Source organism: Pinus tabuliformis, chromosome 3_1 (genome assembly GCF_031772625.1).
Source record: "Pinus tabuliformis cultivar Carrire ecotype Pingquan chromosome 3_1, CPIR1, whole genome shotgun sequence".
Taxonomy (NCBI): Eukaryota; Viridiplantae; Streptophyta; class Pinopsida; order Pinales; family Pinaceae; genus Pinus; species Pinus tabuliformis.
In genome coordinates, this window is record NC_142301.1 from 918,806,361 (window position 1) to 918,821,987 (window position 15,627).

Consider the following 15,627-nt stretch of genomic DNA (forward strand, 5'->3'; position numbering starts at 1 on the left):
AAAACATTACCATTTGCTAATCACATATCCCAATTTAATTACTCTATCAAAATTTTTATTAAAACATTACCATTTACTAGTCACATATCCCAATTTAATTACCCTAGTGAATTGTAAAATATCCATTTATATATAAATATAACCTCAAAACATACATTTTACCTACCTGAAGATCAAACAAATTTATATATGAATATAACCCAAAAAAAACACCATACATTTTACCGACCAGAGGATTAAACAAAGACAATTGTAAAATTCATTACTCTAAACATTGTAAAATATCCATTTATATATAAATATAAACCCCCAAAACAAACATACATTTTATCTGCGATCAAACAAATTTATAACCCCCAAAACAAACATACATTTTACCTGCGATCAAACAAATTTATAACCCCCAAAACAAACAATACATACCTACCAGAGGATTACACAAACACAGTTGTAAGTTCATAGAAATATCGCCGTCTGTGGGAATCGAACCCACGACCACGTGGTTAAAAGCCACGCGCTCTACCAGCTGAGCTAAGACGGCCTGCGCTTTTGGGAAACGGCAAAACCCATTGAGATACTCACGACTGTAGTATTGCAGACTGCATCTTAAAAAGCTTTCGACTATGCCACGTGTAAATATTATTTTGCCCTTTTTGCTGATTAAAAACCATGTACACCGTTTTAAACTATAAACTTGCGGTGGACGTTGACATAATTTTCTCTATTTTTGTTCCATTATTTAATTACAGGGCGTGAACCATCGAGCCATAACGGGGAAGGAAATAAGTATTTCTTAAAAAAAAATATAAGTTTAGTTATATAATTTTAACTTGTTTTAGATTTATTTTAATTAAGGATCTATTAAATTGAATTTGTTCTAGATTTGTTTTAATTTGATTTACAAAGAGTTGAGAGTCAAAAGAAAGTAGTTTGCAATTCAAGATTTGATGTTTCTAGAGACTTGGTAGATTCAAAAATAAGATAGATATATGTTGGTTTAGTTATTAATAAATACGCCGTAAGGCGTTCCCTCTGGTATCAACATCCCCAGCTGCTACCGTGGACGATTATGGACCATCGATTATCTATGTTAGAAGATAGAAGCATCTTCTACCGTCAGATTAACCAGCAACTATACATACCTCCACGTGGTTACTAACTCCGGCGAAGATCGATACAGTTACATGGACGCTCCTTCTGCTCTGTATCCTGCAGAGCCCGTGGCCACCATTCCTTGGGTATAGCGCCTGGTTTTCCTGATCTATCCACCAAAAGTTTAGGATTGATAGACTCAGCGCCTGATTTCGGAATGGTTTCATTCTCAAACCTGGCTCGGGATATCAGGTACTGGACAGCACAATATCCCACAATCACCCACTTTCAATGGAGCAGCACAAGCACCTGGGGGGCCTCCTGGCAGTTTTTGATCGCTGCAATGGTAAGTTATTTGCTCCTAACTGCAACTTTATGGCACATAATGAAGAAAAAAACATACCCAATTCGCCTTGGCCCTATTCCCGCAATTCACAACATGATAATACTCTCTCTTTCGGCTCTTATGGTGGTGGGTTCCTGGGAAGCTACAAGCCTTGAGATGGAAGAAACACGGTGGTTGTGGGGAAGGCCATATGCCTCTAAACAGTGGATATTCTGTTTCCCAATAGGTACGCGCCCAAAGGGAAGAGTCTTCTTCTGGTCGTATGTGTTTTATCTAAGCAAATTTTATGAATTCATGGACACCATTATCCTTGTTCTCAAAAAGAGGCCCTTGACCTTTCTTCATGTTTATCATCACGCAGTAGTGGTTGTAATGTGCTTTCTGTGGTTGGAGTATTCACAGTCCCTACAGGTGATTGCATTGATTACGAATGCATCAGTGCATACTCTGATGTATGCATACTATCTTCTGTGTAGCATTGGGTTCCAGCCTCCATGGAAGAAACTTGGCATCAGTGCATACTCTGATGTATGCATACTATCTTCTGTGTAGCATTGGGTTCCAGCCTCCATGGAAGAAACTTGTCACGAATTGCCAGATTGTGCAGTTCTTGTTCAGTTTCTTGGTTTCCATTGTGTTTCTGTGGCTACATTTCACTGGGGATGGGTGTGCTGGAATGGGAGCTTGGATTTTTAATGCTCTGTGCAATGGTAAGTTATTTGCTCCTAACTGCAACTTTATGGCACATAATGAAGAAAAAAACATACCCAATTCGCCTTGGTCCTATTCCCGCAATTCACAACATGATAATACTCTCTCTTTCGGCTCTTATGGTGGTGGGTTCCTGGGAAGCTACAAGCCTTGAGATGGAAGAAACACGGTGGTTGTGGGGAAGGCCATATGCCTCTAAACAGTGGATATTCTGTTTCCCAATAGGTACGCGCCCAAAGGGAAGAGTCTTCTTCTGGTCGTATGTGTTTTATCTAAGCAAATTTTATGAATTCATGGACACCATTATCCTTGTTCTCAAAAAGAGGCCCTTGACCTTTCTTCATGTTTATCATCACGCAGTAGTGGTTGTAATGTGCTTTCTGTGGTTGGAGTATTCACAGTCCCTACAGGTGATTGCATTGATTACGAATGCATCAGTGCATACTCTGATGTATGCATACTATCTTCTGTGTAGCATTGGGTTCCAGCCTCCATGGAAGAAACTTGTCACGAATTGCCAGATTGTGCAGTTCTTGTTCAGTTTCTTGGTTTCCATTGTGTTTCTGTGGCTACATTTCACTGGGGATGGGTGTGCTGGAATGGGAGCTTGGATTTTTAATGCTCTGTTCAATGCATCTCTGTTAGTACTCTTTTTCAACTTCCATAAGCGGCAATACAGGAAAGGTAAAATGAGGGTAGGCGTAGCAAGGAAGGTGGAGTGACATTCAGATGGTGTTTTGTAGCAGAGGGCCCGTTCTCAACCCCCCATTTTAAAATTTGATCATGACAAGGACATGAACTTGTTGTCTAAATTTGATTATAACATTGACATGAGTTTGTGGTCTGATGGCAGTGTGGAAAATTAACCAAACGCAGGTCTCAAACCCCATCCTCAATACCGAGGAAGATTTTTGGGGTAACCAGTAACTGGACTTGGTATCCCTTGATCTTAGTGATGAGAGGGATAAATAAATGTCACAACTCCGGCGAAGATCGATACAGTTACATGGACGCTCCTTCTGCTCTGTATCCTGCAGAGCCCGTGGCCACCATTCCTTAGGTATAGCGCCTGGTTTTCTTGATCTATCCACCAAAAGTTTAGGATTGATAGACTCAGCGCCTGATTTCGGAATGGTTTCATTTTCAAACCTGGCTCGGGATATCATGTACTGGACAGCACAATATCTCACAATCACCCACTTTCAATGGAGCAGCACAAGCACCTGGGGGGCCTCCTGGCAGTTTTTGATCGCTGCAATGGTAAGTTATTTGCTCCTAACTGCAACTTTATGGCACATAATGAAGAAAAAAACATACCCAATTCGCCTTGGTCCTATTCCCGCAATTCACAACATGATAATACTCTCTCTTTCGGCTCTTATGGTGGTGGGTTCCTGGGAAGCTACAAGCCTTGAGATGGAAGAAACACGGTGGTTGTGGGGAAGGCCATATGCCTCTAAACAGTGGATATTCTGTTTCCCAATAGGTACGCGCCCAAAGGGAAGAGTCTTCTTTTCAAAATAAAAATTAAATAAATTAACAACTTAGATCCCATTCGTCGTTCTGCTTTTTGCAATTATAAGGTTTTGTATCAGATGAGATTGTCGAGTGCGCAAACAGATCAATCGAAATGGACCTCTCGATGGACTCCCAGGTGCGGAATTTCAGGTAAGATTTTACAAACCCTATAGACCTGATCTTTCTTTCCATTCCCATGTTTGTCAGATCAGATCAATGGCCCTTTCTGAAACGGAAGGAACGATTTATAGCAGTTACAAAATGTTTATAGCGTGATCTATAAGCGAAGCTTTTCACAGTGCTGTGAGGTGTAAGTCTTTCCCTTCTTTTATTTTTCTCTGAATATTTGATTGTGTTTTGGCGGTGGATGGTCATTTGAGGAAACCAAGTTTTTCGATCCTCTGTCCAGCGTATAGAATGCATGATTAGGGCACCCGATCCTGGGTCGGTTCCAGTAGAGAATAGGCCAGATCCATCCATCCCATCTCTCTTTTTTAGCATATTTGTTTTAGGTGGGGTGCTTGGCAGCTGTTGTGCTTGTTATTTTTGCCTTCACATTTCATGGGCATCATGAGCACGGGTTGGGTTGGCAATATGGGCACCAGCTGATGTTGATGGGTTGGTTCAGACTGAGAAGATGCCAGATCCGTCCATATCCTCTGTGTTAGTAATTTTGTTTTAGGCAGGGTGAGGGGACTAGAGTGCTGTGCAACCTTAGGGATCGTAGGTTCTGTGATTAAAGATGCTCAAACCTAGGGAAAGACGTGGCTTGCAGATGTTGACCGAGTTCGTTTAAATGGTGTAATGGCATGCTGGCATTGTGATAGCATCTTTGTTATAAATGGTCTGTAACAAGTTTAAGGGCAGTAATGTCCTCTATGATGCTATTTGGGTCACAGTTTTTCAAGATTTTAAAAATCTTTGATTGTTGTTGCAGGAAACAAGAAATTATTTGAGGTATTGGCCGAGTTGTGAAATCACGATCGCATTCCCTACTCGGAGGAAGGATCTGACACTGAGAAGTCCATTGAAATACAGCCCCTCTCTGGATAAGAAGCGTGGATGTTTGCAAGAATAGCTTTCAAAGAGGACCATGCTCCTATGGAGTTGGAATACTCCGTTGCGGACGAGTATAAATGTTTTCCTTTGGCATTAGACGCAGTATCCGCAGCCATGAAGGGCAAAAGATGTGTAGATGAATGGGAGATTTCTTTACCTTTGATGAAACCCTCAGATCCATCTTTTCCACACACTCATGCTCCCGTTGATCAAGACCTGTATCAGCGATTAAAATGGAGTTATGGTTCTTTGCCCCTTTCAAACGTCGAGATTTGCTTCTTCTCTTCTGCCATGCTTATGGGAGACGCAGATTCGATGTGGACAAATTAGTACAAATATAGATTGCCCAAGGGCTTGCTTTGAGCAAAAAAGAGAAACTATTTAATGGGCATGGCCATTGGGTGCAACTATGGAAATCTTCAGGGAGCTTATGGAAATCTTCAGGGAGCTCGTGGTTTGTTTCAGAATTTAAAAAATAAGGGGACTTAGGAAGTCAATAGGGCATGCCATCGAAGAACTCATGATAATGTTCTTCGTGATATGGCAATTTACATTTGAGTTCTTCACATAATGATTCAAGGGTTTGCCTCTAGAGATTGCTATATTTCTAGACTTCAATTATTTAATGCTTTCATTGTTTGTATATTTAGAATCATTCCCATCTCAGATTGGAGAGCTTGAAAATCTCAAGTTTCTTAATTTAAACGGACGCTTGAACTTATGGATGATTTCACATGAAATCTCTAAACTAAGCACTCTGTATTCAATAGTCAACTCCTGGATTAAGTGTAGAAACTGAAGCTTCTGCAAATGTTTGGAGTTTGAAGGGTCTCACAAACCTGTTACATCTGTTTGTCAAATATTAAACCAGGGAAAAGTCAGGAATTAAAGAAAGCATAATGGGGAATTGGCGGGAGAGGACGCACCTATGGTTGAAGTACAAGGAAAATTTATATGGGGTTTGGAGTTTGAAGGTTTCAGAAATCTGTCACATCTATTTGTCAAATATTAAACCAGGATAAAGTCAGGAATTAAAGAAAGCATAGTGGGGAATTCGCTGGAGATGACGCAGCTATGGTTGAAGTACAAGTAAAATTTATATGGGGTAATGAAAGATCTTCCACCAAATATGGAGGACATCAACCAAGGAAAATTTATATGGGGTAATGAAGGATCTTCCCCAGTATATGGAGGACATGAAGAAACTACCCAGTTTCATTATGGATTGTTACCATGGGTATCAAACAATAGACTGTGGAACGATACTGCCCAAACTCTGTCCGTGTCTTGAACATGTATCATTGACCTTCGAAAAGATTTCCAACAGCCTTGGAGAAGCTACCCAATTTGAGTCACAGGAAACAATATTTTGCAAAGAGAATAACATGAAACTGCGCCTTGAACAATTATTCAGAAAACTGAGGAACTGTAAGTAACTGTAATTCTTATCCTTAAACTTTCATCTTTTTCTGTTATAAATGTGATGGTGGTTAAATGAATGTATAAGATTTTTAATATGTATGGCCTTTTCTTATAAATTTTGGTTAACAATTATTGTACAGGAAACCACGGATGGAGATGAGGAAGAAGAGCCACAACATTCGAAAGAATATCCTTGTGGCAATTGAGATTAGCAGCAATGCCCTGCCTTGCGGGAAAACCTGAGGATTTCTCATTAGGTCCTTCTCTAGAGATATTCAATATTTGTCATGCTTGTATTAGTAAGTTGGCCTTATGAGAGGTGCATAACACAAAAATTGTGTACATTAGGAAAATTTCTTTCAACTTGGAATATTTTTCAAGTTCATTTTATGGGGATGAGGCATTGCTCACTACCAAAGAGTCTGAATTTGCATGATTGAAAAGCGTTGCTTGGATGATGCTACATGCACATGTTTACAGAAGAAAACTAGGTCTATGTGTTGCTTGTCTGTCAAACACGGATGTTTAGATCTGATATAACTGCCACCATTCATAATTTGACATCTGACTTGCCTGCATGGTCTGTCAGCATATATCCCATTGCAAGAATGTGCCATTCAATACTGCAAAGGTGAGTTGGTTTTCCTTGGTTGCCTGAAGGTTGATTGAATTGGCATTGAACTGTTACCCATCTGGCAGTGTTCCTACTCATCATTTTGTGTATTGCATAATCATCTTACATTTCTGAAAAGTTCTACTTTTGTCTGGGATAATTTTATTGGGCTATGAAGGTGGTTATTATTAGGGGTCTGATTGGTCAGGTGTTAAGATTTAGAAAGCTTGTGTTTGTCTATTGGTAGAGAAAATTAGGACACCAAGCAAAAGTTATCAAGCAACCACAAATATGGTGTTAATATTTAGAAAGCGCGTAGTTATCACACGAAGCAACAGTGTGTGCTTTTCTTAAATATTTGCAACCAAGTGATTAAGAAAGTTGAGGTAAACTCTCTTGCTGATTCATCATTGTATCACCTTTTATTGAGTACTTGCCACACTCCCTTTGCTGGTTTTTTTGTTTTGTCCAGTATATGTTGGTTGATTATTGTTCTGCTAATACTGTTGTCAATCTAGGAGTGTATCAGTAGTGAGTTTGTGTATTTCCCTGTTCTTTCTGATGGTCATAACATAAATTACGGAGAAAACATGAAATACTGTGATACTGTTGAGTAAACAATGAATGGGAATCAGTCCTGTAGTGTGCTTTGTTAAGTTTCAGATTCATTGTGTATACACTATATAGTCAACTAATTTAATGTATATATGAAGTACTGTTCCATTAACTTATTAAGTTATTTGTGAAGGGCAGTTGTTACTCTGTTCATGTAAATATCAGCAGTTGTCAGGTCTGAGGTGACTCCATTGTGAAATTATTTCACTGATTTGCTTCGGTACAACATGGCATCACATATTTAAGGAATTGTAGTTTTAACGACTCACTGAACATATTAAACCGCAGAACGAAAATTGATGATAATGGCAATAATGTGCTAGTGGTTTCATGAAAACTATATTAAATATGTATGCATAGTCTTTGATAAAGGGAGTGCATAGTCTGTCTGGGCGGTCTTGTATCTCTATTCAAGGTGGTAGTTTGTATATTTACCTGTTTTTTCTGATGGTAATAACATGAAATACTGTGATACTGATGAGTAAACAATGAATAGGAATCAGTCCTGTAGTGTGCTGTGTTAAGTTTCAGATTCATGGTGTATACACTATATAGTCAACTAATTTAATGTATATATGAAGTACTGTTCCATTAACTTATTAAGTTATTTATGGAGGGCAGTTGTTACACTGGTCATGTAAAATCAGCAGTTGTCAAGTCTGAGGTGACTCCATTGTGAAATTATTTCACTGATATGCTTCCGTACAACATGGCATCACATATTTAAGGAATTGTAGTTTTAACGTCTCACTGAATATATTAAACTGCAGAACGATAATTGATGATAATGGCAATGATGTGCTAGTGGTTTCATGAAAACTATATTAAATATGTATGCAGTCTTTGATAAAGGGGAGTGCATAGTCTGTCTGGGGGGTCTTGTATCTCTATTCAAGGTGGTAATTAGAGGTGGATGAGTTTAGTTTGCATACGAGATTGAAGACCCTGATAGGCTATAACTAAAAACAGCCATACACAAAACCAACAATGGTTCCAACATGGCTGTAATGGAGTCTAAATTATCTTGTGGCCTCGTACCTAATCTGGGTAACATCTTAACAGTATCACTATCTAGTTGGTTACGTTTTTGCTCAGAGTAATCCTGTTGACCCGGGATACTCTCTAAATCATCCTCATAGGATCCAACAAAGTCACTCTATGAAGGGTTGAATAGTAAAATTCCATAGCCCACCTCTGTATGCCCTGAAGAGAGGGCATGCCCTTCTCATTCAAGTTTTATAGTACCATAGATCAAAGGGTACACTGTGCTATAGCATGCAGCTGAGAGAGCATACATAAAAGAACAGTGTGTGGGAAGTACCCCTGAGTCTCACACTGATAAACTCATATTGGGTTTGGGTTGTTGTTATTGATTCACTGTTTTCCATAGATTTGGCATGTAACATTAAATAAAAGCGTGGAAAGTTTGCATTGGGCCTCACTTTAAATGTCCAACATATGCCTCACTGATTTGCTATACGGTATGACAGATGTGGCCAGATTTGACTGCCAAGGCCAAGGAAGCAAGTATTGATGTGATTAGAAGTTATGTATTCTGGAATGGGCATGAACCAAAAGAAAGCACTTTATGTTTCATTTACTATCGTACAAGTAATAAATATCAATTCTCAAATGTTTGGGTTTGTTTTTTTCTATGTTGTAAGGAATTTGTCCGTAGAAACACCGATGTAACTTGTGTCTCTGAGTTCCTGGGTTTTTGGATCCTTAAGAAACATCCTCAAATTATTGGGGACTTGCTGGCCGTCCACTTGTACATTCTTTACCTTTATGAGACACAAGGTGTAGTTTGAATGCACATATACTCAAATTATTGGGGACTTGCTGGCCGTCCACTTGTACATTCTTTACCTTTATGAGACACAAGGTGTAGTTTGAATGCACATATACAGGATCCTCAATTTTCTACAATCCCAACTTGTTGTGCTTCATAGAATTAATGAAACTATAGGAGCTCAATTCTGTTCCATTGATAAAGAGCTTGCCACTTGTGATAGCATACGAGTGGCAAGTCGTTGCAAATAAACACCATTTGCCCCATGACAAGTCCTCCATTTAAATGAGTTCATTGTCCTCCTTTCATCCAAAACTGATGTCTACAAAATCTTCTAACCGAGCAACGAAACAAGCAAATTCTTCCTTTGCATCAATTTGTAAAGAAGTACAACCTTTGAAAGAATTTTTTCACTTCATTGGTCACGTTCTTATGTTGGGTCTTCCTCTTCCCATTGCTTTGAGCAATGAATTTTTTATCATAAAATTTTGGATTTAGAGGATGTGTGAAAGTGTGCAATGGAGTGTTAAAAGCCATTCCACTTTGTAACAATGATGTACTTCACATGCTCCACAAAATTAAAATCAATAAAAGAGCTAAAGCATCTTGTGTAATAATTTCCTTAGTTTTCTCAACCATGGTATTTATGTTTGCTGGCAGATTTCCATATAAATAGCACAATTGCAGGTCAGCATCCTCATAGCCGAGTGCATCATAACTCAACCTAACACAATTGTACACACTGTCCACGTTTGGCAGCCTTTGGACAGCCCATTCCCACTGTTGTGGATGAGTACTCCTGGCCATTGCCCTGCCAACCACTTTGATAGCGAGGGGAAGCCCTCTGCACCTTTTACACACAAGCTTGGCTTTTCCCTCTTCTATGTTTGCTGGCAGATTTCCATTATTATATGGAAAAGTGTGACAAGCAAACAACTTCCAACTCTCATCTTCCGACAAGTCCTCCATTGTTATTGTGTATTTATTTGCGACACCTGTTTTTAAGAGTGCAGCGCGAACCCTGGAACTGACAATGACTTTGGAGGTGGAGTGGTTCCTTACAGGGCACAGTACACCTAATTCCTCTAACAATTCTGCAGCATTGCATCCCCATACATCATCTAATAACAAAATAAACCCGGTGCTCTGGTGCACTATCTGATTCAACCATCGCTTTACCTCTTCTTTGTTCATATTTTCGCCCAAATTTACATTTTTTGTGTGGCTATTTGGGTACGGAGTGCATTTCTAAGACTTGTAAAAGAGGGACTTTGGGAAACAGTGAGCCAAAGTAATAAACCATCCTTAGAATTACTGCGTACCTTTTGGCTATTGAAGAGCGTCTTCAAAAGAAGAGTTTTTCCAGATCCACCCTTGCCAGCAACACCAGCTTTTCGAGAATCGAAAATGCTTTATCCCGTCCCACTATAAGGGGCTCTTCGATCAATTTCATCTTTGCAGAGTCTGTTGGAACAACAGGGCCATGGGAAGTACTTGAAGAAGAAGAGCTCATTGCACCAAAATTCACCATACAACCAACTTTCCCTTTTATCTCACAATTGGGAATATCTCTTTGTAATTTCTTCCATGTCTACCATAGACATTGCCATCACTTCTACATTAGTGTTCTCTCTAGTTCCTATATTTCTTATTGGACAACCAAAAATTCTTACTTTCTGAAGTGTCTTCAGATCCATATAACTCTCTGGTAATATATTTAATGTTGTACGTGCCATTATATTAAATATTTTAAGTGAAGCCATTGCACCTTTCTCTATTACAGGCAACTCCTTTAATGTAGGTAGCCAAGCAAGAGAAAATGTTTCCAGAAGAGGAAATGCTCCTTTGTGACCAAATTCTGTTGGAAACAAACTTACTCTAGGACATTCAATGATCTCCAATTGCCTCAAACCCTTGAGTTTATGTAGATCCAGCATGCCAGGGTTGATTAAATTTCGAAAGTCAATTAAATAGTCAAAAGTTTTAAAGCTGTTAACTAGATTTGTAGAGTAAGTGAAATAGTCAAAAGGCGCTTTAAGTGACTGCCAGAATCAAAGGTTGTTTCCGAATGAGCACGAGCTAGCAGAGCCGCTCGTGATATTTCCGGAGGCGTTTATCGAGGCGGAGGAATTGCCTGGACCGCCAAAAGTGGTCGGAATCCGGGCAAAAAAATTTCAAAAAATTTCATAAATCCTTCACTTTGAAGATATCCCCGTTGGAATCTCCATGAAACATAACATATGATAAAAAAAACATCAATAAAGAAACAAAATTGCATAAACTTTTGACTTCTTTCTTCTATGCTATTGTTTCTCATCATTGCCTTACGGCGTTTTCTTTGCAACATGTGGTGCAAATGCTAGTTAAAATTATTTTATTTTTATTTTTATGTAATTTCCCTGAGTCAAAATGTTTGCATAACATAATAGGACATGACACAATAACATTTATTTCATATTGGATTAGAGAGCGCCTCTCGGCGCAATGATTGATAAATGTCAATAGACATCAATCTATAATAAATATCATAACACTTATAACTTTATTTTAAATTATTACTAGTATAGATCCATCTCAACCATGAATCTACCAAACACCGAGGGGATCAAATCTCTTGATTTGTAAAGTAGGGTGCAAACTTGAAAAATGTTTGCACCTTAAGAAATTTAACCTCTCACACTTGAATATGTGGTGTAATTTTTCATTGCTTAAATTGCATTTTTAAATGTATAAATGGATACAATGTTTTAAAAGTCTCCTCCAGCACTTGGATTATGTAGACTACACAACTTAAGTTTGCATTCTAACAAATCTTTACTAGATTTTAAAATAAAATTAATAGAAAAATAAAATTTTAAAATATTTCAGTGATATATATATTTTTTTAATTGCTTTATATAATATATACATATATACTCCCACGATGGATGTATAGACCCGACCTATAGACCCGACCTTTATTGGTACGAGATCAGATATGATAGAGAACAACTTCCATATGGTCAGCCTATTCATCTCATTAACTCCCTGACACCCCTGGCTTCATTGTGACATGATTCTCACATCATTCAACCTGTTGGCTCTATACTACGAACTTCATTTAGCCTGTGTGGAAATTATGATAAGGGATGTCGAAGTACAATGTTTCCTCCCTGCAAGGGACGAAGGTGGCATCATTGCACACATTTGGTTGTATTATGGCACCATTTTATACTCCTTGTCAGCTAGTGCTCCATTACCAAAAATGATGGTATTGGTTCGGTTATTCAAGAGTCACCATGCCCATCGTGAATCTGCTTTTAACGCACCCGTTATTTAGTCTGCTTTGAGTATCATTTGGAAATCCCAACATTGGTCAGTGCATCTTTGGCGTTGGCCTCCCTCACACTCCTCCATTTGTCGTTTAGATAGGCACCTTCAATTGGCCATTCTGCTTCATAGCTTCATAGTTCTAGTGAGGCCTTCATAGACCTCGATCAGTTTCATCACCTTTCGCCAACTTCTAATTCAACATATAGATAATCTTGGAGCTTGTGATTCCGAGATGGGCAGTCATTCCTTGGAAGGCGTTTGATTTTGTTAATGAAACATGGAGGGGCTCAGAGCTCCGTTTCAAATCTGTAAACTCAAAATATCGTCTTGTTGTAGCACAAGGTTCAAAGTTGGCATACTTTGGAAAGCACCATCCTTCTCTCCATGGTGCATAATGAAGGGTTAAATGCTTCTTGGTCGCAGGAATGGCTGAATGTGACTGGTTTGGCATTAAGTGACCTTCACATCTCGAAACAAAGATCTTGATACATTGCTGGAAAAAGGACAATCACATGTGGGTTGCAAATGTGGGAACCTAGGCTGAAGACCAGTTTGAGGCTCCTTGCTACAAGTTCGCCGAGGCACATCAGTTTCACACTCTCAGTGGAGAACCAAGTTATCTCATGGCATGTTGCTTTGGTATAGATGAATATGACTAGAAAGTGGTAGTTTTGGTTTAATATAGATTTCTCTAGAGCTCAAAGCTAGTCTTTTTGTATTTCCTGGTTTAACATTAGACTTCACAGTTGCTTTTTTACCATGTTTGTGGAAATGATAAGGAAAAATATTGACAATCCGAAGAAAATCAATTTATGGTTTTGGGTTAGTTTCCCTTTCGGGCAAGCATTTTCCTAGAGACATCTCCAATGTAATATTTGAAGCAATAATAAGGAGTCAAGCATTATACAAAACAATATATACCTATATGCATAGTTTCCATTGAAATGTTTTATTTAATATGGACATTTACATATTTCATTTATAAATCACATTGTCCATATTAAAATATTACTTTTATTAATACATTTTTAAATACATGTCAATATTATTTAACCTTGCATCGGGGAGACTAGAGTGGGAGGAGTAATAGTAAACCTCGAAGAAAAGAAAAAAATAAAGTTTGCATGGGGACTAGGAAACACCATGAACAATCAAGCATAAGCTCTTTCCCTTTGGTAGGGTTTGAACATCAACGTCTCTAATGGTATTAGGAACTTGATTATCATTGGTGATTCTATGACGGTAATCCAAAAATGCTTGAAGCTCTCGAGAGTGAGAACCCCCTCGAATTTGAATCCTCCCCAGTTATTATTAGGATAAATTATCTATTAAAAATGTTTGAAAAGGTTAAAATGGTCCATGTGTTGAGGGCAAACATCCATGTGGCGGATGCGCAATCCAACATCTGGATGGCTTTAGAGCAAGGTTCCTTACACATCAACCACTCCATTAGAATATGTCACATCCCTTGATTTGATATAAATATTTCAGACCAGTGCATTACAACTAGGGTACGACCCTGTAGCACATCAAACTGGAAGTTATTAAGGTTAGCTCCCCGATGGCCTTCTGCAGTGCGTTGGGAGTAGGGGTGGTTGGTAGGAAGTTATGGAATAGGTGTGACAGTTAGAGTTCGAAGGTCGTGATCTGTGACAAGTGGGCGATGTGTCCTCGGTTATTGACCTAGAGATTCAATACAATTCCATTCGTGGGTTGTGAAGGTACCATCGCAATTCGCTCCAGGCTTGTTTCGGCGGTGCTGAGTAGCTGTTACGCCATGATGTAGAATCAATTCTCATTAATGAAAGATAAGGCGGGAATGAATGTCAAAATGAACCAAACTATTATTTATAACAGCTAGTTGCGGATGTTTGATCACAGGATCTTGTCAGTTCAGGGTAGAATTATCAAGAAAATGGCATCTACTAGCAATGAAAGTGGTGGTGGAGCTGGGTAGGGTCACAACAAGAATTTATAGGACATGGTTGATAGCTCCTACAAGCATGTCATAAAGGAAATTGTAAAAGAAATCAATGAGAACATGGCAGTTCTGTATGCCCAGTTGTTGGGTCTCGGTAAAGACATGGAATTACTGCAGAAAACTATGGAGAGTCTGTGTACAGACGTGATGAGTCTGGGTCACAAGGTGGAGAACATTGAAGTCAAAGTTGAGACTGCAACAGTCAGGGTGTTGAAAGAAGTATTCGGATTTGGGGATGGCTCTGTCCCTCATGTTGAAGGTATTGCGGATGCTGTTGTTCGGGACCTTGAACCCGAGGTTGGCGGTGTTGAAGAACTGGTTATGACTGTGGACAAAGCCTCAGAAGAAATCGATCTTGGTAGCAGCGGGTAGAAGTTTTCTTTTAAGTTATATATGTATTTTTCGGTCTATAGAATATGGTGGAGTTTTTTGGAAAGTCTATAGTATAGGCTATGTTCAAAGCTTGTTTGTAAATAATGTTGGCAGCAATAGGGTCTTCTTTTAGGTTAAAATGATAAACATTTCTGAGAGATTTTTCTCCAAGATTGTATGGGACCTAGCCTTTTTCCAATTTATCTAATGAAAAAGCTACTTGTTCTATTTAAAATAAAAATAAAAATTATTAATTAACCTTGCATAGTAAAATATTTTATTTATAACCTACATTTAATATTTAATATTTCTTAAATCCCGCATATCAATTTTATATTAAAAAGTGAATAAATTACACATCTCCTTTTATGAAGAAAGAAAATTATTTTAATTTTGATTATTTGTTCCTTCCTCGCATATATATATATATATATATATATATATATATATACTTTATTTCTTAGAGCTGATATAAAATAGATACATTGGAATATTTTATTTATGGCTTTGAGAGTGAAAGTGAAATATTTTTACCATGTCTCCTTCATACTATGTTGTAATATTAAAAAAAAAGGTCAAGCTAGCAAGAATAAGAGTGAAATTATTAATGTTTTATAAGCTATTATAAAACATTAATATTTTCACTCTTATTCTTGCTAACTTGATCCTTTTTTTTTAATATTACAACATAGTATGAAGGAGAAGATATATATATATATAAGCGACATTGTATTTTTATTTAGAGTATTTTCTTTTGTGTCCCATGGCTCAATTATTATTACCAATAGATCCAT

General features: G+C 38.2%; 1 protein-coding gene, 1 non-coding gene and 1 pseudogene across 3 annotated transcripts; 1 reads left to right on the forward strand and 2 right to left on the reverse strand.

Moving 5' to 3' along the window:
- Positions 1 to 468: 468 nt before the first annotated feature.
- On the reverse strand, positions 469 to 541 carry TRNAK-UUU (transfer RNA lysine (anticodon UUU)). Its single transcript has one exon. It is a non-coding gene; the product is annotated as a tRNA-Lys (tRNA).
- Positions 542 to 2,114: 1,573 nt separating this feature from the next.
- Positions 2,115 to 6,859, forward strand: LOC149190703 (fatty acid elongase 3-like pseudogene; annotated as a pseudogene). The gene is made up of 2 exons (XR_016255625.1): positions 2,115 to 6,154; positions 6,289 to 6,859. The product of XR_016255625.1 is annotated as a fatty acid elongase 3-like pseudogene (transcript).
- Positions 6,860 to 9,729: 2,870 nt separating this feature from the next.
- Positions 9,730 to 10,362, reverse strand: LOC149190704 (putative disease resistance protein At5g43730). Its single transcript, XM_089410580.1, has one exon. The coding sequence runs from the start codon at positions 10,360 to 10,362 to the stop codon at positions 9,730 to 9,732; it is 633 nt and encodes a 210-aa protein (XP_089266706.1).
- Between the last annotated feature and the right edge of the window lie 5,265 nt (positions 10,363 to 15,627).